A 24582-nucleotide genomic window follows, 5' to 3' on the forward strand; every position below is an offset into this window, starting at 1 on the left:
AGCCTGGGCACCAGCAGCGGCCCTCGTCCCCAGGGCTGCCAAGGGGGCTCTCGCACAGCCCCCCCGCCCCGGGCCGGGGACCCCCCCCCACGCTGCCGAGGAGGCACGGAGCGCCCACGGGAGCCGCCACGCCGGGGGCCGCCTGCCCTGCCAGCGTTCGCTTAGCATCGTCACCTTCCAGTCGTTTTCTCTGCTGTCCGCATACATCAACATCATATTGAATTTTTTTTTTAATTAATTTTCTCAAGGTTAGGATGTTGCGGGGCAGCGAGCCGCCTCAGCCCGAGTACGCACACCTTGCCTGCCGCCGCTGCGGGCGGCAACATTCACTTAAACCACACAGATAGATATTTACCCCAGTATTTACTTTACGGATCTCCCTCTCCCCGCTGCAGGGAAGGGGGCCGCTGAACGCAGGGCGCCGGAGGGCACCTCCGGGGACCCCCCATGCGCGCTGCGCGGCGGCCGCCGGCACCTTACCCGTGCAGAAGCTGACGAGCGCCGAGGGGTCGCAGGCTGCGGCCAGGCAGGGCAGGCTGCCGTCCTTGCTGCCGTCCATGCCCGCCCCCGCCGCCCTCCCGGCCGGCCTCAGGGCGAGCCCCCGCGCCCCGGACGGGCCGGCATGCCGCGGGCTCCCAGCGGCTCCTCCCAGGCCACAGAGCGGGGCGGGAGGCGGCCGGTCCCCGCTGCCTCTGCCTCCCCGCAGCCCCGGGCAGAGCGAGCGGCTCCGGGGGTGGGACGGGGACCGACCGCGGCGGCCGCCACAGGGAGTGGCCAGCCCTCAGACGTCAGCCGCCCCTCCAGCGCCGCCGCGACACGGCCCCGCCGCCGTGGCTGAGGGGGAGCGGAGCTCCCCGGCCCGCTCCCCAGCGGGAAACCGGCGGCTGCTCCCGCACGGCCCGGCTCCCGCACCGCACCGCCAGGCTCGCCCTCCCCGCCCTCCCGCACCGCCCGGCTCCCCCCCGCCCCGTCCCCCAGCTCCCGCACTCCCCGTCGGAAGCCACCAGCCACCAGCCTGCGCCCGCGCTGAGCGCGAAAAGCCACCACAAGCGACGAACGACAAGGACTTGTCTGTACGGGGCAGGCCGGGACAAAGCGCCCCCGGGCCCGTCCGTGTGCCCGACGCCCACCGACCCCTCGGCGGGCCAGGCCCGACGTGAGAAGTTCACACGGGGGGGGGGGGGGGGGGGGGGGGGAAGCAGAAGGGGAGGCTGGCCCCGTAGCATTGCATCTGAATATTTTTCGTATGACATCTTTCGAGCAAGCCATGACATCACTGGCAACACACTCACAACCCATTCTATTAAAACCAAACAAAACACGGCAGCTTAAAAGCAGCAGATTTGCAAAGCGAGGGTTCTGCTCACCACACGGGCACGCGCAGCACACACGTTACCGTCTGCTTCGCACCATCACGACTCTGTCTGCCTTGCAAGACGAAGCACAGCCAGATGAGAACTAATGAATGCAACATGTGTTCATTCTTTTGGTAGCCCTGCCTGAAGCCAATTGGCAGAATGACTACAGCAAGATAAATGTCAAAACAAAACTATTTGTGAATATGTACTGCATAGATTTTGCTTCTTCTATCATACTTCAAATAGTTTATTATCTTCAAGCTTTGCAAGCGTATTAAATGACTCTGGATTGAAGTTTTGATTTCCAGACAACAGTGGGATAGTAAAAAAAACAAACAAAAAAACCCCCAACCAACCCCACACACCCATCCCACACAGAGGGCAAATCCATGCCTCCATTTGAAAAATGAGGGGCAGCCCTTTCTGACACATCACAAAGACTTGATAAGAAGGTTCATAACACCACATGCAGTTAAGACAGCACACAATGGGTTTTGTGTGTTTTCCCCAGAATTACCAGCCTATTGTGATTTCAGGAGTATCTTCCTTTACCGGCAGTCCCTGACATGCTGGAGGAATCGACCTCTGCAGTGATTTTTTTTTTTTTTTTTTTTTAAAAAAAAAAAAAAAAAAAAAAGGCAGTCAGCTGGAGCCAGCTTTGCAGTATGAGGCCTGCCAGCCAACTACCATGGTTAATAAAAGGAAGGGACTGAGAAACTGAATGGTGCAAGACGATAAAGGGTAAAACGAAAGGGCACACAATTAAGGAAAGGGCCCTAATGAAACCATGCGCCTCAACACGCAGCCATGGCACTAGGATTAACCAAGAACTCATGCTTCCAACTTGTCCCTGCCACTACCTTGCATCACATCATCAGATTAAACAATCTTCATTGCAAGGAGAAACACAGAGTCTTATCTTCGGTGGGTTGGGCACACAGGATTGTTTCACATGCACAGACATACTATTTGGTATCCCTTCAAATTCAACATCCTTCCTAACACAACTATGAAGTCTTGAAAGAAAATGTGGGCAAAAATCTGCCATGAGGCCAAACATACATTGTACATGTTGGTAAAGACCAGCACAGAGCGCAAAGAGGCTTGATTTGCAATTTTAAGTGGCCGTTAGTGCTCCCAACAATGACAGATTACATAGAACTGGCAAGAAGCATCATTTTTTTAAATACCATGTATTTAAAAAAAGATTGGGATCCCCTACTGGACTAAAAAGATATGAAATACTGGTATTTCCAGGTACCTATGGCCCTAATTTTTAGCTCTAAAAACTATGGATTTTCTCAGCGTGGGGCGGGGGGAATGTTGCACTAGGGCAGTATTTTAAACAGAGCTTAATGCCTGCTGAGGCAGAAGGAACTAAAGCAAATGTTAGAGCACCTTCAGAGCGATCCTCTGAATGTCAGCGTTTGAAATAAGATTTCAGATGGTGCACTGTATACAATTCACCCTGAAAACAGAAGAAGCAATCTCAATCTACCCATCACCTGTTCCCTGCTGGACTGAGGACTTGGATCAAAATTTCTTCATCTGCCTTTAGATGTCTCATGAAAGCCTTAGCTCTTCATTAGGATTTTGCACTCCTCTAGCTCTGGCCCATACCTATCCTTCTAAGTAATCTATCTTCAACAGCTGTCTACCCTAACCTTTGCAGGCTTAAATACCATCTCAAGCTCCTCTTCCCTGCTGTTATTTAACATGAATGGTGGGGGGTGAGGAGACACTCTTTTTAGATATTTTAAGGTAGGCACAAACGATGAAAGAATTACTTAAAATATGGCATAGACCAAAATGAAACACATATGACATAGGAAAGTAACCTTTGCCTAGAAAAAAAAACTCTCAGGATATTAGAGGTGCAAAGTACCGTGTTACACCATGAAGAAACCACCCTTTTCAATCTGACAGAATAAAGCCAAAGATCAGTAACACGGCTCTGCACATTGCGCAAGTACAGAGCCGTTTGTTTGTCCTCAACATACAGCTATTTAGGAACATTATTACACAGTTCTGGTAAGAATAGCGGATGTCTCAAAGACCGCGGCAGCATGTCAGATTATAAACCTAAATCATTTTAGACACGCTTCAGGCTTTCACGCACCGAAAACCACTCCAACCCACCTGTTCTTCAGAGGTGGGAGCAAACTGTTCCTCCAGCTTTTGAAGAGAGACACAGGAGGGCACGAACTCTTTGGAGTCATCACTTTGACATAAGGAGGAGGAAGAAGCAGGTCCCCTGCCCCATAACCCAACCACTGCCTTCCAGTGACCCAGAGCCAGCTAAGGAAGCTGGGTGTGTGTGTATGTGTGTGTGTGTGTGTGTGGCACCAAAGCCACCACAGCCCCAGCCACACAGACTGCAGAACAGACACCTTTAGTAATTAAAAAGAGGAAGATTATTTACTGAGTTTCCTTGGCAGTTACTAAGAAAACATCTGCAGTTAACATGAAATGTGGAAACCGGTTTTCACAGAACCAGGGTCTCTTCATGTCCTTCAACTTCAGGATCCAAGAGCTGCTGCACGAGGCAATCTCATTGTTATCTTCCCTCCAAAGGATTACTGGGAACTCCCCCTACCCACCTTTCCTTCAGAAAACCTGTAGCTGCAACTGTACCTAAACAATATGAAGTGATAACTACTGAGACCAGTTCAATGACTGTCTTGCTGTTGAACTGCAAGAGGGCAGCACTAGTTAATTTTGTTTCTTCATATGTATACGAAGAAATCAATCGTGTTTCCACTGGCAAACAATCCTTCAATTATTTTGCTTTTTCCTTCCTGAAAAGGAGCTGCAGCAATGTTTCAGTTGGCAATTAACCCCATCACTGTTCAGCAGCTGCATGCATCTCTGTTCCAGTATTACCTTCACCCCATGGAAAAGAGAGAATAACAATGATTTCTTTAATAATTACCCAATTCCTAAAGATTTGAAGCCTTCTATTCCTTTTTCCTTAGAAAGGAGGAAAAAAAATTCCTTTCTGAAACCAGACTGTTTAAAACCACATCTAATCTGCACTCACCTAACTAGTGCAACAGATCAGAACCATCTCATCAGATGAGCCAAAAGTAAATTAAGCAGTTTTAAAATACACGCTTTGGTCAAGAACGTTCATTGCGTCAGGCCTGCTCCCAGCCAGACTTGCCAGGTGTACCGAGGTTAGTGAAGGACAAGGACAGCCCTGCAGGATCCAGTGCTCCCATTAACACCCGTGGGATGCAGCAGACTCTGCTCACTCCTCCTCTTCACTCCAGGTGCTGGCACTGTAATAAAACCTATTAAAGTCCCCTTCTCTGAAGCATTAATACCAAGAGTGACGGAAGGCAGGACCTTTGGCTATGATCAAGGTCACTTATAGTTGGCATATGGCAGCGCTACTGCTAAAATAAGCATCCCTGCCCTTCTCCCGCATCCCTCCCATCCTCATCCTGCTCCTGGCACTGGCACAACAGCTCGCGGGGCTGCACAGGGAAGCACACTGGGAAACTGAACAGCATGCAAACTAACGCGAACCAAGCACCAAAACAAGAAAACTCACCCGGCCAGTCATATGGCATATGGCACAATGAACCCTGTTGCAGCAGCAGGGAGGTGGCAGCACCCTTTGGAAAGAGCAGTGGGAACTGAGCCTGTCAACAGCAGCTCTGCCTGTGGATGACTTAAGGTGATTGGGAAACAGCTGCAGTTGTAAAGCATGTTTCATTGCCAGAAAACTGAGTGAAACAAGAACTGACACAGAAGAGAGTGAAATTCCCGAGGGAGCAGTGCCAGGGCAGGACATGGTGGGCAGCACAGAGTGGTGCCAGAGACCATTCCCTTGTCACCCCCTCCCAGACTCTAAACTGAGCTTCATCCTACAGGCATTTTTCTCAAACAGAGAGCATGCAGAAAACATGAGAAACAGGTGTACCCAGGTCTTAAAAGTTGTCCCGAGGCTGTTCTCCACAACTCAGCCATACCCACGTCCACGCGGTCAACTTAATCCATGTGGATTAAGCTGGTCTGTCTCAATCTAGATGGCTAGGAACACCTTTCAGCTTCCACACTCTGCAAATGTCAGCAGAACCCAAATCTTCCACCTGAGAGGTGGGGTCATCATCTCCATTTGTGACCACGCAGCATAAACATAATTTCTCTGATTTAAATATCATCTAGTACACGCAAATGTGATGTAGCCTCAGATCTTCAACTATTACAACAATTCAGAGTTTGACCTTATTAAAAGATCGTTTGCAGCCACACAGTTCTGTCATACTATCCCAGGAAAGGGATCTGAATCGGGAAAGTATTTTTCTCCCCAAAACCACACTGCCTAACTCGAAAAAGAAAACCCCCACACAATACAAAGCCCTCCAAACGCACACACGTATTTTAAGAATAACCACCTGAATATCTATTTTTGTCAGGTGGGTTTTCTACTGCATCAGCTGCACAACACGACGGAGATGGAAGCAGACCGATGTAGAGGGTAGGACGGGTGGCAACGTTTTAAGGCTGGTATTTCACTGAGCATAACCTCAAACCACAGCTGTAGCATGCCTTCCGCTGCCTGCTTGGAGCACTTGCACAGCAGGCTGCTTGCAGCTGCTTTCCTGCCTACCCATCAAGCGCAATGCAGAACCAGCCAGCAAACAAGATGAAAACACATCAAGTCTAAAACACAGCCACGAAAAGCTTTCTCCCACAAATTTTAATTTGGCTTTATGCTCCAGACTACAGCCCAGAACATGGATTCTATATGGTAGCCTATGAAAACGTGCAACCTTGCCCCTGGGGAAAGGAAGAGTCTAAAGAGCAGCATCCTCCTTGAGAGGCGCAGTCTGTATTTTTGCAGAGATAATCACAGTTTCGTCTCTGGTCAGGAACCTATGCTGATTTAATGACACAAGTTCTACACAAGTGATTTTTAAAACTACAGGTAAATCATACAAGGCTGTTAAATATGAAGCATTTATGCTTCCTGAAAGTATTCAGCAAAAGTTTAATTCTTCATAAAGACAACTAACTGGTAGCCTTAGTCAAACCAAAGCTATGGTTATGGACTAGCTATAGTTAAGTGACCACTGTCCGACCATTTAGCTCATGCCAACAGAAAGGAAAACATTGCTTTTGCCACGCAGAAGTGGGGAAACAGCGGTGGACAGGCCAACTGCAGAAGTGTTTTCTAACACAGCATTTTCAAAATTAAGTATCTACTTCTATAAATGCTTAAATGTTTTTCTTCCATATCAAAACATCTCCAAATGTTAGCTGTTTCCACTAACATTGCTGCAATGCAGTTTATTTTTCACTACTTTTGAAGTGTAAAAAAACCAACAGGATTTGAAAGAGCCCACTACTTATGACAGACACCAGACATTTACTATCCACTTAGAGATGGTGAGGAAGTAGAAAAGCCTTTATGAAAACACTACCGACAAAAAGGGCAATCCTTCACACAAAACTAAATCTTACTGAGGACATCCACCACAAGATTTGCAGATGACACTGAGGGCTTGCACAGCAGGTGACGGGCTCAGCACCACGCTGGGATGGCACAATCCTTGTTGTGCATAGAAAGCTACCCTTTGGGCAGCAGATAGCGATGGGAAATGCATCCCGGGGTGGCTCAGACATAAGCATGCATCTTCATATGGCACGTAAATGAGGAACAAAAGCCACAGATGCTAGTCTGGCTTAATCTAGATGGCTAGGAACACCTTTCAGCTTCCACACTCTGCATATGTCAGCAGAACCCAAATCTTCCACCTGAGGGGTGGGGTCATCATCTCCATTTGTGGCCATGCAGCATAAACACAATATCTCTGATTTAAATATCATCTAGTACATGCAAATGTGAGGTAGTCTCAGATCTTCAACTATTACAATTCAGAGTTTGACCTTATGAGAAGATCACTTGCAGCCACAGTTTTGACATACTATGTATAACAGCTGTACAGTCCATAAATTAATTACCCTTCTGATGGCACAGACTACTACACAAATCGGTTTAAAAGGAATCTGTACAGGCAGCTTTATATCCATGTCATTCCTTTGAATTTAGCTGACAGCAGATTTGGTACTCTCAGTAAAATGGGTCACAATAATAAACATCATGATTTATTTACAAATACAGGATTGAACTGTTGTGAAATCCTCAGGCAGGGCTTATGACAATGCTGCTGGAAGAACATAAGAGATATACACGTATTTTTTTTAAAAAGGCAAATATGGAAACTCCCAGTTTCTTCTCTTGTTTTTCAGTAGTACTCTCAGTATTGTATTTCAGCTGTATTTTAAAACTTGGTGAATATACAATGGGAAGAACAAGCCACACTAATTCCATTAATTGTTTGATAAAAAAAATTGTCAATAGAAGGAACCAGCTTGGTTCATAACACAGGCGTCAAGAGATCTTTCAACTAAGTCAACAAATAAAATCTGCCAGACTAGAAGTGAGGCTTACTTGAAAGTCCGAATAATAAAATTAAGTATTGATTTCCAATTTATTCTTTCTGCAGGATTGTTGCAAACCCTGCTACAATGATGCAAACATTACCTTTGTGTGCAAACCCTGCTACAAAAACCTGCCCTAGCTGATACCTTTGACAGCCTCTCTGGAGAAAAAGCCAAGAGGACAGTAAGAGACAACAAACAACCCACCACTTCAGTTGTAGCTTTTTCACAGGTCAAGACAAGGGGTCAGCTTTTGACTACAGAACTGTGTGGTGGTGTTGCCAAAAAACCATTCTACAGCTCAGGGAGAATAATTTCTTCCTCTGGATCATCAATCCTGTTATCACAGCTAAAGGCCCGAGCAAAGAACAAAAAGGCTAATTAGAGAGAAGGAGGAGAGGGGGACCTGAGGGTGCCAGGGGTCTGGCTGAGCAGAGGGGCTGCGCGGCAGTGCTGTACGCAAGGACCCACCATGCCATGGGGGAAAAACACCACACATGGAAAATGGGGATGGTCCTTGGTGGCTTTAAGAAACACAGTTTTATTTTTCAGGAATCCAGCTTACCAAAGCTTCAGAGCCCTACTAAAGGTCAGAAGCGGCAGGAATTTGATGGTATCATATATGTAAGAGGCGTTTTCATACACTGCAACACCACCAGCCTGAGGGGCTGGGGATCATTACAGCAGTGTGTGATCAAGCTCTCTACGCCCTTACTTCACCACAAGAAGCTTCTGTACTCCAGACATACCTAGCCATCTTCAGTAAGAGCCGGAAAACAAGAGAAGAACCCAAAACATATTGAAGTCATGACTTCAACAGCCTCAAATGAAGAGTTTACCTATCTGTTCCTTGACAAGGATGAACGTCCATGATCTAAGTGAATAAAATACCAGGGATGGTGGGACTACAAGGAAAAGCAACTTCTTCACTAGCAGAAGAGACAACGGTACTGACTGTACTAAGCTCCTCAGGCATTAGGATAAGGAACAATCTGTATACTTGCATAGGAAGCGAATGGAAAGAATGAAAACTATTTCCCCACCTCCACCTTTTTTCTGAAACACAGACTACGGCCACGTTTGTATTTTTCTTAATACCAGAAGGTATCCCCAATCCATTAAGTCAGTAGGTTTCATGTAACTAACTGCTTACGTGCAAGTTTGCACGATCAAGACAGATACAACCACAATTGCACCATAGGATTTTTAGATAGCAACTTGACAAACACCTTTACACATTGCTTTTTTTAACCCAGATTTTGCAGATGCTTTTTGTGCGTCTTTCTTTATAACACAAAGTTCTAACCTACAGACAACCTGAACATAAAACTTATTAGAATTACATATTCCCTATGAAATGGGCTGTAAACACTTTTTCTCATATCAACTTGTATGATGCTTAAAGCACTCCACAAAGCCAAAAGGATTACAGAATTGTAAATGCACATGGCTACACAGCTTTTAAATTATGGCCGTAATAAAGCATCGCTGTATTTACAGCCTACGTTCTTCTCTCCGTATTTTTAAAGTTAGTGACACTTGATCTCAAGACAGTCTTAAAACATAAAAGATGTCCTAATCTTAGCAAAGTGCTCTAAATTAGAGAAAAAAATATATATTTTTTGTATATATCATGTATACATAGGTTACATCTGACCATTGAAATACTCAGTCCAGTATACAAACTCCCCAAAAACCACATTCCTCCTTTTTCTATCCCCAAGCCAAAATAATTTATTGTGTGTGTACAAAACTTCTGTCAAAACAAAGTCTCAGAAGACAAAACATAACAGTGATTTATTTATCAGTAACTTTGTAATCGACACAGGAGCTTACAGGACATTGAGCAGCTGACAATATTACAATTTCAGTGTAAGTTTTATTTAGAAGAAATTTTTTGCCTGCTACCTCTATAAACAGGAAGACTCAGCTATTTCCTTCAACCAAGTGCTGGAGACTTACTAACATAACACAGCCCACAGCAAACTGTACTTGAAAGCAACAAACCTGTAATGCTGGACATTTTATTATATTTCTCCATTGGCTATATTTACAGCATTAATATGCTTTTTTTTTTTCTCTATTTTCAACATTAATGATGGCTTCTACAGGAAAGCACACACTACCAAATCATACTGCAGGACACCAGAATGAAAGGAACAGTATTAAGCAGCAATGAGAAGACAAGCTAAAATACCAAAGAAAAGAAAATTCCAGTCCCTTTTCTGAAGTTTTCACTAGATGTTGTGTGTTTCTTTAGGTATAATTTGAGGATGCATTCAGTTTGCAAGGTAACAGATTTGAAGCAACCTTAAGAGTCACCATCCCAGTAAAAATACAGTTTTTCACTCATCTGTCAAATTGCTCAATATTCTGCCACTCTATATGGAAATAAAGTGTAAAATTACACTACAGCAATGAGGACTTAATGAATTGTTCCAAGTCACTTGTGCAGCTTTCCTATACTTGAATAGCTAGGTTATTTACATTTTAACAGAAAACATACTTGTGTGTATCTCAAAATTCTCAAAAGAACTGCTTTGCATTTTCCACCCCCGTGTCATTACACACCACCTTGTTGAAAAGTGCCTATCAATCTGCAAGGTGGCTCACAAGGAGACAGCTTCCCCCAGCTCCTTTAAAACAAAGTCAAGAGAGAGCAGTTGTAGACTACAAACTAATATACTTCGTAACTTTCAAGATTTTCTTAATAAAAGGATTGATACCTCAGTATTTTTCTTTGGTAGTCTCTTGACAGAAGTCAAATCACTCATTCTGTTTCACCAAAGGAGGATGATTTGATTTAATGAGTAATTTATCTGATGGGTAATAAGGCAACTGATTTTTGTCTACTTCATCGCTGGTACCTTCCATTAAGGCAAGTTACAGGTTTGAAAGCATATCTGCAATCAGAGGAAATCAGTTTGTTCTTGCAGTATCCTCAAAACTCATGGAGGATATGTGCATTGGAGGGAGGTGGGGAGAAGTGGAGAGAAGATTAAATTAAACAACAATCTGGAGGAAGCATTGTGCTGTTTTCTCTCTTCACTGATGAAATTTACGGCATTAAAATCAACTTGAATGAAGACTGCTTATTTGCATTGTCTCCTTCCTTTTCTCACATAAAAATCAATTGCTATCCTTAGGCAGGTTATGCATTGCAAGGAACAAACCAGCAAAACAATAAACTGAATCTGCAATCCAATTCTGATCGTCCACTCCGAGAGCCATACTAAATGGTCCAGAGGCAGACTGCATCTGAGACCACTGAGCACGGGCATCACATGTCAAAGTAAACATGATGAGCGTTTGGCATACAGAAAACATGCACTTTAAAGAAAACAAAAACACACCCACCTGCATGAATCTGTAGTGGCAATTATTTTTACACATTAATTAGCTGTTTATTTCAGTGAAGTCCTCCACTCGACAAGAACACATTACTGATTTTCAAACCCAGAGCCACAGCTCAGGCTGTCTGTACCACACACACACATGCATTAAGGTGCTCCGCACCACATACAGGTGGAGAGAGCACGGTGGCTTTTCAGTACAGGTCCACTCTTCTACAGACCGAATGGAGCCTGGCACCAGCTGCAGGAACGAGTCCAACCATCCCTGAAAACACGCCACAAAACACTTGCAGATAACTGCTTTCAAGGTACCTCTCCTTCAGTAAAAGGATTAGAGTGGAAACATCCCCTACCTGGCATGCACCTCTTGAGTCAGTTCGGTTTAGATCATTAGCAAATTAGCAGTTTAAACTAGATTCACTGTTGGAAGATTTGATTTGGTAAGAAATTTCTAAATCCTGCTGCACAATTTTGCAGAGAGTTTGCCTGGCAGCTGTGGCACGGGACAGATGGGGGACACAGCTCTGAACACAGAGCATCCTTCAGTGAGGTGCTGAACAGGCTAAAAATCAGTGAGAAGCTCCAGTTACCTACAAAGGGAATCCAGACTCACCTCAAGACTGCTATATCCTATACCCTGATAGAATTTAACATAACATGGCAATTCCAACAAATCATTAACACAAGGCATCCCTGTAGACAAAAGTCTTTTAAAAAAAGGTATTTAATAAAACCATACCTAAACAGCATTTAGACAACTTGGGTTATATTAGTAAATATTATATGATACTGTCATTCCTTCTTTTATAGCATCATGTTCCCTATGACTATCAGAGCTACTTTTGTAAAAAAGAATGGCTATTAATATTACTCCATCTGTTGAATTTTAGATTTAAATTTTAATTGTAAATTATACAAGTACTGTTATTTCTCATACTTCTTTTTCTAGAAAAGAAAAATGTTTAATGAATTCATAAAGATGACAAAATAAAAATATGGGGACTTAATAGAATTCCACAGAAAAAAAACTGCTTTAGAATAACCCATGAAGTATGACCAGCACAGGTTTTATTGACTTTCTTCTTCACCACATATATTCCACTAATGTGTACTAAGATACTAGGTAAGTGGCCTATGTACTAAAATTATTTTGTGTTATACAGTAATACATTAAGGAAAGTTTTGCTTCCTAGTAGACTGTAAACCTGAAAATTGGCCCACATCAATTAATTCATTCTTAAAATCTGAAACACTAGCTACTACTAGAGACATTTTCCTTAGAAAGAAAGTGTTACTGATACGTCATTTACATTTTAGCTCTATCTGAAATAGAAAAGGTACAATGGTACAACTGAAGTCTGAAATATAAATATCTTTATAGCTAATAATAGAAAGTCATCTTTTCCCCCTATAGGTTGTTGCCCCTATACTGTTGTAGACGCCACCCCTCATGTTAGGGAATAATATGAAATAACTCCTAGAGCAAGGCATTCCATTTTTCAGTGGGTTTTGGGTTTTTTTTCCCAAATGTTCCATTGCTTTGAGTTTCTTTATGATCTAGCCTAAGCAGCGATAGTGTACCACCTACACAAAGCATTAACGTACTCCAAGCCTTCTGCTGGCTTGACAGAACGCGACAGAGGTACAGGAGAATCAGTGTTTCAAGCTCACCCAAACTGAGCACAGCTGACGTAACACACCAATGCATCGGCTTCTCTGGATTTGCTTTTGAAATGATCCAATGTTTCCAGAGGAAGGGGAGGGGAGGAATATCAGCCTCCTGGGAGGGGGGCAGTTTCTTCCACAATTGCAAAAATATTTTTCAACATACAGGGTAGCCGGAGCAGAGTGAAGCCCCCCCCCAACACGTGAGGTTTTCTGCTGGGCAGAGCCACTAGATAACAGGATCTGTTCAGCGAGAAGGCAGCTTGAACAGAACAGCTAGAAACAGTGTCAGTTTAAATTAGATGCTTGTTTAAACCGTATGGTATATGACAGGTATCTGCCATATCCAAGTTTTTTTTATAAGTTATGAAGCAGATCTTAAATACAAGACCAACCTCAGAATGCTGAATTACTGTGGAGTGGGGGAAAGGAGGGAGAGAAGGGAGGATTATTTTGGTCATCCTCTGTTTGTTAATCCAGGATATTTTTTCCCTTAAAACTGTATCCCTGTGAAGCCTGATTTTCATGCTTTTTCCTTTTGCAGCTTTGAGGGCTGCTAAACTTCCCAGCTTTATTTAACAAACACAGAAATCCTCTTCCTTGTACTGAACAGCTCTCAAGAGCAACTTTAAAGAAAACCAAAACTTTTGAAACATTCACAACGAAGTCATATCCATCAGCAACAGAGGCTGATGATGTAAAAAACCCCACGTCAGGAGCTCTACATGGCCCCCTCTACTAGCAGGATTGCTGGAGTTCACTCCCTGAATACACAGCCCTTGGTAACACTCACTTCACTTCGGCTCACGAGAACATACGCAACAGAAATGAACAAAGCCTCTTATTTTTATGGGTCATATCGGGCGTTCCAACATGTGCTGATTGTATCTTCTACAAACAAAGTCAGGATTTAATTGCACTGGAGCATTAAGCAGAAAGCCTCTAAAACTCTTTTCTATTTAGCCTATTGAAACTGCAAGTGGCTGTATCAGAAAGGACCGGAGTGTGTGCCATTCTGCAAAGTAACATATATGGGCAGGTACACTTGCAAAGTAATTTCAAAACACAGAACTGATAAGGAAGAATTATGAGTCTTTCTAACCTTCCCACAGATTAACACCACTTCAGGTGCCTAAAAAAAATAACCACATACCCTGCTCCAGGCATTGCTGACATTGCTGGATTACTCCCAGGACAGTTAGGAGGGGCTGCATATTAACAGCAAGTCCATATATCTGAATTATCAGTGCAAAATTCCTAAAGTTTCAGTTGAAACTAGACAAGACCTTATTTTTTTATTCTATTCGTTCTTCTAGATACATGCCAAAATCTTGTGCCTGTTACAATTTTGTAATTCCTTTGTAGATCATGAAAACAAAGCAGTAAAGCATATTGACAAAAACAAACTCATGAATTTTCTGCCTTAAGGAAACAGACAAATTTCGAATCCACTGGGAAATACAGCAAAGTGGTAACTTGTTAGCCATGCCCAACAATTCAGAGGTACACAGCAACACTGCAGATGCACAGAGTAAAAAACAAAACACAAGCCACAGAAACATGGATCACCCCGCAAGCCCTCCTGTACTCTCCTAGTGACAGGACGGATCTCCCTACTCCAGCCAGCATTTTGTCTCCCGAACCTGGCACTGAACAGGGCCGTTCCCCAGGTGAACCCTTGGCTGCAATGCTTTTCTAGCTGATACAAGCCGCTTCCAGCTCTGTGACAGTGTGACACATGCCAGCCCCAGTGTCGCCAGAGCCATGATGGTCTCCTGGGAGCACCATGGAAGGACACACCACAAGCTCCCAGCAGCACTCACACAAAGGGTATGTTTACAAATTCCTCCAGAAATTGCATTTAAATAATGCCACTATAACAGTTTGCTCCTCTCCGTCAACATGCGCAAAGGTGGTGACTGCACAGCTTTGGGAACAGAGGTGGTGTGAAATGGGCACGTAGACACCATGCACCAAGAGAGAAACAATATACAGGGGACATTGGCAACGAGGGGAGAACAGAGGGCCAGCAAAATACCTTTATTTCCTTTAAATATTTCCTTTTATCCTGTTTTTGCTTTTCTTGCCTATTTAAAGCACGGACCGCTGATGACGGGGACTGTTTTGAGGCTCCTGTTGTGCTAAAAGAGGTGCTTCAATGTGTTATGAAAGGATATATTTTACTACTCAACCTAATGCGTTCTCTCGGTATTTCTGCTTAGAAACACACCACCTTAGCCCGCCAATTCTCACAACACACACAATTCCAGCTCCCTCTGAGCATCAAAAGGTCTGACAGGGATTTGAAATTTACACTTCATTCTACTACCCAACAGGGCCTTCATAATAATGAAACCTACACCTGGATTAGCAAACATCAGCAAGATTTCAAACGCATATTTCTTGGTTTTCTCCCTTCTTCCTAGCCCAAAAGCAGAGCGCTGAAAGACCTGGAACTAACCCTTTGTTTGTCAAGGGGCAAATAAAAGATCTCAACACTTGGCAAGATTTGCACTTCCCCAAATAAAAGACTTCCTTTCTTGACAAAGCAGGTCTTGGTTATAATAGTCCCTAGATCTCAACATGAATTCATCTTAAAAATAATCTGTTTATGGGGTTAAGCAGGTTCCCTGGTGATAGGAGCAAACAAGATCCCACCTGCACAGACACAGACAAATTGAAGTGGCCTTCAAGATTTAGCAGGCTTCCTTACGAAATCATGGCCCCGATGCACCTTATCCCCCCGCTGCAGGCACCGGCACATGCCCCCTCACTGGAAGGAGCACGGAGGAACCCCGATCGCTGCCAGGGCAGTACGTGCGCGCTCCTCGGGGAGGGCTCCACTGCAGCAGATGAGGGGAGCTTGCACCATGGCAAGCCCCCCACGTGGCAACCACCCACACTGAGCAACGAGCTCTGCTGGCTCAGTAGCACCTTGAACCACCCACAGCTCTGAAGCAACTTAACCCCAAATGTAGTTTAAAACAGCTGGCAAGTCCGATTTATTTGCATATACGTGTCTGTGTGCACGCACGCATGCCTGACTGCGAAGGCAGGTACGTAGCTGGCCCCTCAGAGCAGCTCGCTTAGGGTGCGTAAAGGACAAGCTTAGCACTGAGGCAGCGTGCCGGCTGTAAAATGCAACTGAGTTTTAACAGGTGCTGTAACTGTTCAGGGATCATCAAGGAGAGGAAGGAAGTACTGTATTAAGTGAGGAGACAAAACTGTATTTATAAATGAGTAATTTCTGGGCTCAAAAGTTTTGAGACCCCTTCTCTGCTGTGAGTCACTGGTCAAAGGGAGATGACACTAACATCTCTGTAAATCCTAGACAGAGTAACAGAGACCTTGTCTCAGCCTGCCCCTTCTGAACCACTCAGCCTCCTTCCCTGAATCTGATGGCACCGAATTAAAAACACATTCACTTGTTAAGAGAGCAGCAGCAACAATATGCCTGGGGCTACTTGACTGCGAAGGTCTACAGAGAAGAATCAAGCCTGGAATTGTCCACCAGCACAGACAATATTAGGTAGAAGCCTCAATAATTGACAACGCTGAACATTTTTCACATAGAAAATAATCTGAACAGTATTACTGCACTTGCTGCAAAGATAAACCATAGAGCATTACAGAAGTTGTTAGGCAGGATGTGTCCCATTTCCTCTTCCTCCTCATCGAAAACTAAGCAACATAAATCACAACTAGTTATTTCAAATGTAATCAAACCCCGCCAGGCATCATGACTCGCTAATGCTTTCCCTCTGCCCATCTCTCCTCACCACTTACTCAAAGAATAGAAGAAAAAAACAAAAAAATCCCACACCCTCTGCACACCCAGGCCTACAGACCCACAAGTAACAGACCTGATGATGTCTTCCCTTTCTGGAGTAAGAAGTAAAGCTAAACAAAAACACCCACTCACCCAACAACAGAGGGGAAAAAAGTGAGAGAAAAGGGAAAAGAGAAAGCACATATACACACAGAACAAAGCCACAAAAAACCCAGCAAGCACAGAAGAGGGTCTCAGCATCTTTAATGAAGGCAACACTCAAATGGTACACTAAGATATATAGCAGATCCAGACGTACAAGTACATTTTAACCATTCAAAGCTTACATTATTTCACAGCACAATTAACATCTATCATGCCACTTTTAGAGAGGAACCACCAACAACTGCATATATAGTACACATACCTTCAAGCAGGTGCATTACTGTGCACAAGGAATTAGAAAGAAAGAAAAAAAAAGTCAATTATTGGTATGATTAGACATTTTAGATGAGTCTTTCCATTCCTAAACGTTTTCATAACCTAAAATTTCAATTAAAGGTAAATGGATCATGCCTGGAAAAAGAATTTTACGACTTCTTGTTTTTAAACAGCCACATTTCTTGTACAGCACTTAAAAATCTGCCAGAATTTCCCCTATAAGCACGTTTCCAGCAATTTCAGCTCTCCCACGCAGTCTTTGGTCCTAAAGTAACAGTCTCCTGCAGAAAAGTTTTTTTTAAACACACACAAAAATTAATTCAGCCACACATTTCTCTCGCATGATGGATCTCTTTCCACATTAAGATAACAACACTAGCACTGGAGTGTCCTGCCACAGCAGGCAATGAAGAGATTCAAAAGAAAATGTGTTGCCATATTGTGAAATACAAGAAGTAGATTAAGAGAGACATAACCTTTGAGAGGTTAGCCAGTACTTACACAGAGGCTAAAATTGCTGGGTAGGATAGTCAATGAGGGAGGAGGAAAAATAAAGGAAAAGAAATACTCAACACACACAAATCACCGGCGGATTCATCCATCCATCAAAACTGACGAGTGTAGAAAGACAGAGCAAGTGACCGTATCAGTGAGTTTAAGAGCTCAACTTGCTATAAGTTTTATTGCCAAGGAGGATCAGGCTGACTTCAGAATGCAGAGCTGGCTGCTGTGCAGCATGCTGGCAACACCAACCCTCTACACACCAACCGCAACTGCAGCACAGGCACCAAAGGCTGCAAGATATTCAAGCTGGATTTTTAAAAAATAAAATTAAAAAAAATATATAATGAGGAATCACTGTATACCAAAGAAGTGGTTAAGAAATAAAGAACAACTGAAATGTAACAGACTTTTGGCGATTATCACTTTGGAGAGCAACTGGGATCCTACAGAGATTTACACCTGAACACAGATGGTAGTCCACAGATTATCCCTCATAAAATGCTGACAAAAAGTGTGAACTCTTGGGAAACCAACATTTTATTTAAAAAAACCCAAAAGAATAATAATTTTTTAAAAAAACAACAAAAAACCCCATGAATGTTAGCAACAACACAGACAGGATAGCTGAAGGATTACTCTGGTCAACAGTCATCGTCAGTCACAGGTCTATAAGGATGCTGTCTCAGAGCCAGTTCATGCTTGGACAAGAGAGATGACCAGTCGCTCAAGCAATCACAAGCCAATCCTGACCACTTCCCATCACCTCCCAGGGACACGTCAAACAGCCTGGAATTTGGGAAGGGCAAAGCTCACAAAACAACTGGAATCTGTTAATGGGGCAAGATTCCAGAGGGTATCTGCACTCCAACTGAAACCCGTTTCCACTCAGGTGTGTTTTCCTAGTTAAAGAACAAAATATGGTGAACTCCAGACTACCTGGATGAATAAAAACCCGACCTGTAATGCTAAAAATAACCAGAAAACTTTTTTTCTACAAGCAGAAAAAAAGCTTAAGAAAGAAAAGCATGTTTCAGAGATTACAGGGTACAAACAGAAGAGTAAAACCAGCTAGGAGCTTGCTTGAGCTGAACCATGCAAGGAAATACTGGGGGCATCACTTTTACTGTGTACTGCAGCTTCAAAAGAGGGAGAGAAAGGCAGCTACCTACACACTGATTTTTAAGAGGACGTTTAGGAAAAGATAATCAGGAACAAATATCAATTGAAGTGAATTTTTTGCCTTCTGTTTCAATAAAGGTAACAAAATGATACAGTGAAAACGAGGATAGGATAATGGTTATTACCACATGTAGTGTGGAACAAAATTAGACCATTTACAACAAAGAAATAAGGGGATCTGGATAATCTCCACCTCCCTGAAATAATTGGCACACACAACAATGGCAGATACGCAAAACATCATTACAAGAGGGAGGGGGACAGGAAGTACTTTGGGAGAGAAGGAAAAGCAATCTTGGTGCTACAAGTGCAGAAGTATGATCTTGATAATACAAGATCTGAGCAAAAGAAATCAAGGCAATGTAATTGAACAGTGAAATAAAAACAAGGCAAATTTGATTTTACCTGGATAATTTATTCCTAAAAAAAAGTATAATGCCATGAACTTAATCCAGAGTTAAAGCAAGAACTGATATGACATCTCATGGAATATTGAACGTACAGACCTAACAGACCTATAACACTTTAAAGAATGGACAAAGATGGCTTAAAGACAGACAATAAAAAGGTAAGATAACCAATGACAAGGTAGTGGCTTCCTTATGTTTTGTGACATCAGGGCTATTAAACGAGTTATGCAATGACTATATGAAAAAGCAGGTATCCACTAATGACTTCTGGGAAATCAAAGTTTGGAGAATTCGCTGTTTGTGAAAGCATCTCAGAAATGAAAGAGTGTTTTGTGTTAGATGGAGCAACACAAATGCAACGGAATTTAAGCATATAAAGTGAAAAACAATTCTGAATAATGACTTCTGCTATGATCTGGAACCCATTAACAGGAGATAAAAGGGGAGAAGGGAGCTGTCAGAACATCAAAACATCACAGGATCATATTAGTCTATTTAATAAGTGTTTAATACCAATGCTTTGCAGCATACACAAAAAGAGAAGTATTTTTAGTAGAAAGCCAGGATCAATTAATTATATAAAGTGTTGGTAAACCCCTATCTGTAATATAGTTGCGGCTACTTAGTCTAAAGCAAAACAAAATCACAAACCTTTCCCCAAAACCAATTTAAGGGAAACAGGTGCAGGCTACTCAGAATATACAGGATAGAGAAAATGCACCTTGTAAGGGAAGCTAAAGCACTCGGGATGCTCTAGCCTAGTAATTAAGTGTTGAAAGCAACACAGCTCTGTAGGTGTGTCTTCGCAAAGCAGGGCAGACCTCACAGGAAAAGGCAGGCTTGTGTAGGGGTGAAAAGCAAAGGCTGGTCCCAGTGCAAAGGGTGGCAGTGCCTGCCAAACCGGCTGGGGCAGGTAAAGGAGCAAAAACTGTTTCAAGACAGAACCTCAAACATTTGAGGAACAAAGGCGACCCAAGCCCTCCTGGCTCAAGGCTTCAGGTGTTCAATCTGACCAGTTTCCTAAGACACAGTTCAAAGGAGGTTCATGAATACGCCACACACTATATTATAGTAATTTAAATTCTGTACTGATAGCTTCTGCTGATTATCTGAGAGACAGAAAAAAATTCCAACACCCCGCTGCCTGGCTCAGGAGTGGAAGGGCTCCCGCTGCCCCCAAGCAAGAGGTCTTACTTCAGCTGGGAAGTTGAAGGGCAAGCTGCACCTCAGTGTGAATATAAACTTCAGCAGGGTCTGCATGGCACCTCATTGGCATCTTTACTACTGTTTGAGTGAATCTTTCCTGAGTCAGACTTCTGTAGTTTAGGTATGGTCTGTTCCCCCACTCAGCTAGACATTCACATTTAGTACATTCCCTGCTACAACAGGAAAAAAAACAACGTGTATGATCTTTTTACTGTCTCCCGAGGGCACAATACAGTTTATTCACTCTTTAAGCCTTTTTACTAATGCTTTACATTTGTTAGAACACATAGGGAGAGGGAGAAACAGGCCCACCTAGATTTCAACTTTTCTTTTTTATATGACTGTTTGGGAAAATTGTCCCCTCCAGCCCTCCATTCCCAAGTCAGCTACACTTTAATAGTCCATTACAAGAAGAGAAACAAATCTCAATATTTACTTTCTGCTGAGCTGTCAGATAAACGCTGGGTCTATTTCTGTTCTATTCACATTCTCCCACAATTTCCATTACAAGGTATGCACTAAGCACTTTGACAAGAAGTTCCCCACTGCTAAAAATCTCAGTGCTAAAAGAAAAAGGATGTATTTATTTAGGTTTTAGTTTCAAACTGAAATAAGTTTTCAAAATTAAACTGGAAATTCCCTCCAACATATCCTACCGCAAAGCGGGTTCATATAGTCACAAACTCTAGATATTGTAAACTTAATTTGAATCCCATTTCTCTGGCAATACCTTTGGTTTGTTTAACTGTTCTGGACTATAAAGAAAACCTACACTTTTGGATTCATTTGCTTGGAAATGCCTCACAGCAACTTTTTTTGTCTTCCCAAGTCTGCCTGGCATCCAGCAAACAAGAATACCTGCACTGCCTGCAATATATAAAATACAATAGCATCTAAAATTAATTTTTAAAGATTAAATTGTAAAGATACGCATACATGCATGTTACTTGTTTTCATATTCTTGGTAAGGCAGGCATAAGGCCTAAAAGGGTTATCTGTATGACACTTCAATAGAAATTATATGCATGCCCAGAAATTACTGTTTTTCAGTAAATTTACATATTATCTTGCAGGTGCCATACCTCTAGTCTTACCTACTGGAAAGCACGCCAGCATTCTTCTGATGAACCAGCCATCCCTCTGCCCCCTCCTTTTGCCACTTTTGTTTTGCCATTTGGTTTGGGTTGGGGATTTTTTAGGACAAGTTCAGCTTGCCACACCCTATAATACTTTGGAGTAGCGAGCTTTGAAAAAAGCTACCTTCTTGAATGTTTTTCAATAAATTATGCAATGGTAAGCTGTGAAAAACTGCCTGTAGTTGTCAAAAAGCAGCAGGTTACTGTCAAGTCCAAAGCAATATGATGAACTATGAAAGCAGGAAAACGTACTTGATTTGTGTAACTGATTCTGATTTTATCCCTGCTCAATGGCAACTTTACAGTCAATAAAAGGGGGGGGGGGGGGGAGATAACAGAAAGGAAGAAAAGGAAAAGTTATATTAAGCCTACTTCAGCATTTTTTTATTTTCTCATTATTTTCTATGCATAAATGATGAGGTCTAAACCTCACTGAAAAGCCCTGGCAAGACTGGTGTATAAGAAAAGGTATCGCATGCATATAAGAACCTGAAATTATAGTCCTAGGGTAAACATCCTAATTTATTTCAGTTTATGTTCAAGTGTTGCCGTTTGCAGGTCATCAACCCACACCCGATGTTTCTACTGTTCAAAACCTGATAAAGTAAGCAAGGATACCAGAAAAGCAGTTGGGTAGGACAAACAGCTTAAAAAAAATAATAATAAATCAAGACTTTCCAACTGCAGGGGAATGACTACTTCTTTTTTCTTTGCTTTTAGTAGAAGCACTAGAAATGTTTCACAAAGCTTCCTTTACAGAGCAGTGTATCTATTTTGCTGGTTTTATTAAAGAAAAGCATAAATGAAGACAGTATACAACCTATTCAAAACTGTTCAGAGTATTTAATATTTCTCTCTCACCACCTTTCTCTGCTTTATGAGAATACAGTTAGTCGCGCTTATAGGAACTCTTGTCCTTTCCCTTCCTTCCCTCCTCCATAGGAACGTGTGGTTATTTTTGACAGCACATCAACACGTTCTGTCTGCTATAAATCGATTTTGAAAATACAGTACATCAAGTTAATTTTGTTTGGGGATTATATGCAGTCAAAAGCAAACACGACAACCACACACAGACCAAAAAGCAAGAAAACTCTTCCTGAACAAAGCTGTTGGTTTCACATAGCAGTGGGAAAAGAAGGGAAATTCACTGGAGACCCTGAAAATTTTTATAGATATAAATTATTGTGTTTAAATGCAAGAGGCTAAATATGGGGCTTATTACCACTAATGGTTAAATATCAGTGCCATCTGAAACTCACTCTAAGCAAGCACTCCCACCATTTCTTCCGCCAGCATAACAGGAGCATCCTTCAATTGATACCCACCTGGCACCCGTAGGAACGGCAGATACATCTCGTGTAAGAAACCATTTATCCCCGTTCCCTACAGGAATGCCCCCACAGCTGCTATACCTTCACACCACTGGAAGAACTGGTCACTGTGCAGTTCAGAGGAGGTTTCAAACTGGTACTGGTATCAAACTGCTCGCATTAAACTTGTAGACTGCGTGCTTTTAAAACATGGATGAAAAACCCAGCTATCGCCAAGAGCTTTTCCACAGAGTATGTGATTAGCAGCAATATTAGCTCCAGGACCTACTGCCAGCTCAGTGCTGTGAGCCCCAGTATCTCCTGTGTGCAAGTTCATACCAGCTGGTGGCACCACCTACTTCTGAACTAGAGACCCACTAGGGAGTTTGACATCAGGGTAAAAAGGAACAGTATCTCCATTTCTAGCTCAAACTGGCAACTTGGTGAAAATAATCCTGCTTGTGGAAGCATACTGGAGTGACCAGTAAGAAGGAACTCGTTCAGAAAACTACGATACTGTTCAGAAAGAACTAACACTCTTTTAGGCAACAAGAATTCTATCATTCTGGGAACCTCAGGTGTCCCACAGTTCAGGGCCTTCTTGACCCGATCCATTCTCGAGCTGTATTCACTGTCAAGCAGCAAAAAGGAGCTGCTAGGGAAGCTTGGGGAAGACCACCAAGGATGGTGGAAAGACCTATTAACATATGGGGTTGGGAGCCCATGACCCCTCTGCTGAGCCTGGGCACTGCCTGCTGCTGATCCTAGCTCTGGGGCAGCCGGCAGGACTGGGTGCTAGCACACTCACTCCTCCACAGAGCACTGCCTCTGCCAGAGCCAAAGGTGGCTCAGGCACGGAGTTCACGACTTTCAAAAAGCACTGCCTCAAATGCAGAAGCCTCACTGAGCATCATCTGCCTTCCAGCCTGGATCCCGGCGGATGCACAGCTCCTTGGCTCATGGCAAAACGCAGCCACGGGGTGGGGGCGAAGGGGTCGGAGTCAGCTCTCGGGTGCCACCCGAGTCACGCTGGGGAGCCCACAGTTACTGGACTTGGAGAGACAGCATCAACAACAGAATCAACATCCTGTTATTGAACTTGCTGAGCATCTACCCGCTCAGTTTCACTTGATTAGCATCACCGTTTTAACTAAATTATTCTCTGCAAGATTTTCTGGAGCCAAGCCCATAAACCAATGATCCATGGAAAGCCATTAGGGCTATTTCCTTCTCACAAATTATGTAAGCAACAGAGATTCTATCACTCAGGGCTGGAAGAAACCCATCGTACCTTTTTTTCCCTCCTTCTCTTCCCCTTCCTCCTTTTCAAATACATTATCCCTCCATAATAAAGAGCAGTTTTCTTGCTTTTATATATTTTGCACATACCAGCCTTTGGCTATGCTGAACAGAGCGCTTCCTCACGCATAAAGCATCTATTCTCTTGCTTGTGCTCATGCGAGCTCAATCCAAACAACCTGAAGAGACAGGATGTTTCAATTAAAAAAAATGCTCTCTGGAAAGCATAAAAATGGAGCTCTGTAAAGAACATCGTCCATTCCTGAAAAGCGACCCAAAGCAGGGCACCCGCTTTGCCCACCTCTCGTGGCCCGGTGCAACGTTTCAGTATAGCACCCGCCCCAGGCGGTTTTAGTTTAGGGTTGCGGTAATAACCCAGTGACCCCTCAGAAAAGTTCTTCCAGAAAACATTCCTGATGACAACAAAATATTAACACATCCAAGACGCACGTGATTCTAGCTTTACACACATCTCAATTTATTCTGGGAGTTCACC

At 43.2% G+C, this 24582-nt stretch overlaps 1 protein-coding gene across 7 annotated transcripts in view; it reads right to left on the bottom strand.

Annotated features, from left to right (window-relative positions):
* Nucleotides 1-24582, bottom strand: part of EML4 (EMAP like 4) — a 162928-nt gene that overhangs the window by 94168 nt on the left and 44178 nt on the right. For 3 of the 7 annotated variants that reach the window (XM_055725570.1, XM_055725569.1, XM_055725566.1), the window contains exon 1: nucleotides 481-706. The exons of 2 other annotated variants lie outside the window; for them this stretch is intronic. In XM_055725570.1, coding sequence (XP_055581545.1) covers nucleotides 481-559 — 79 coding nt within the window. In that variant the 5' untranslated portion in view covers nucleotides 560-706. Of the gene's footprint in view, nucleotides 1-480; nucleotides 707-17025; nucleotides 17044-24582 lie in introns of those variants that run through there. 2 more of the 7 variants (XM_055725567.1, XM_055725564.1) reach the window with 2 other exon arrangements.

Source organism: Falco cherrug, chromosome 13 (assembly GCF_023634085.1).
Source record: "Falco cherrug isolate bFalChe1 chromosome 13, bFalChe1.pri, whole genome shotgun sequence".
Lineage (NCBI taxonomy): Eukaryota > Metazoa > Chordata > Aves > Falconiformes > Falconidae > Falco > Falco cherrug.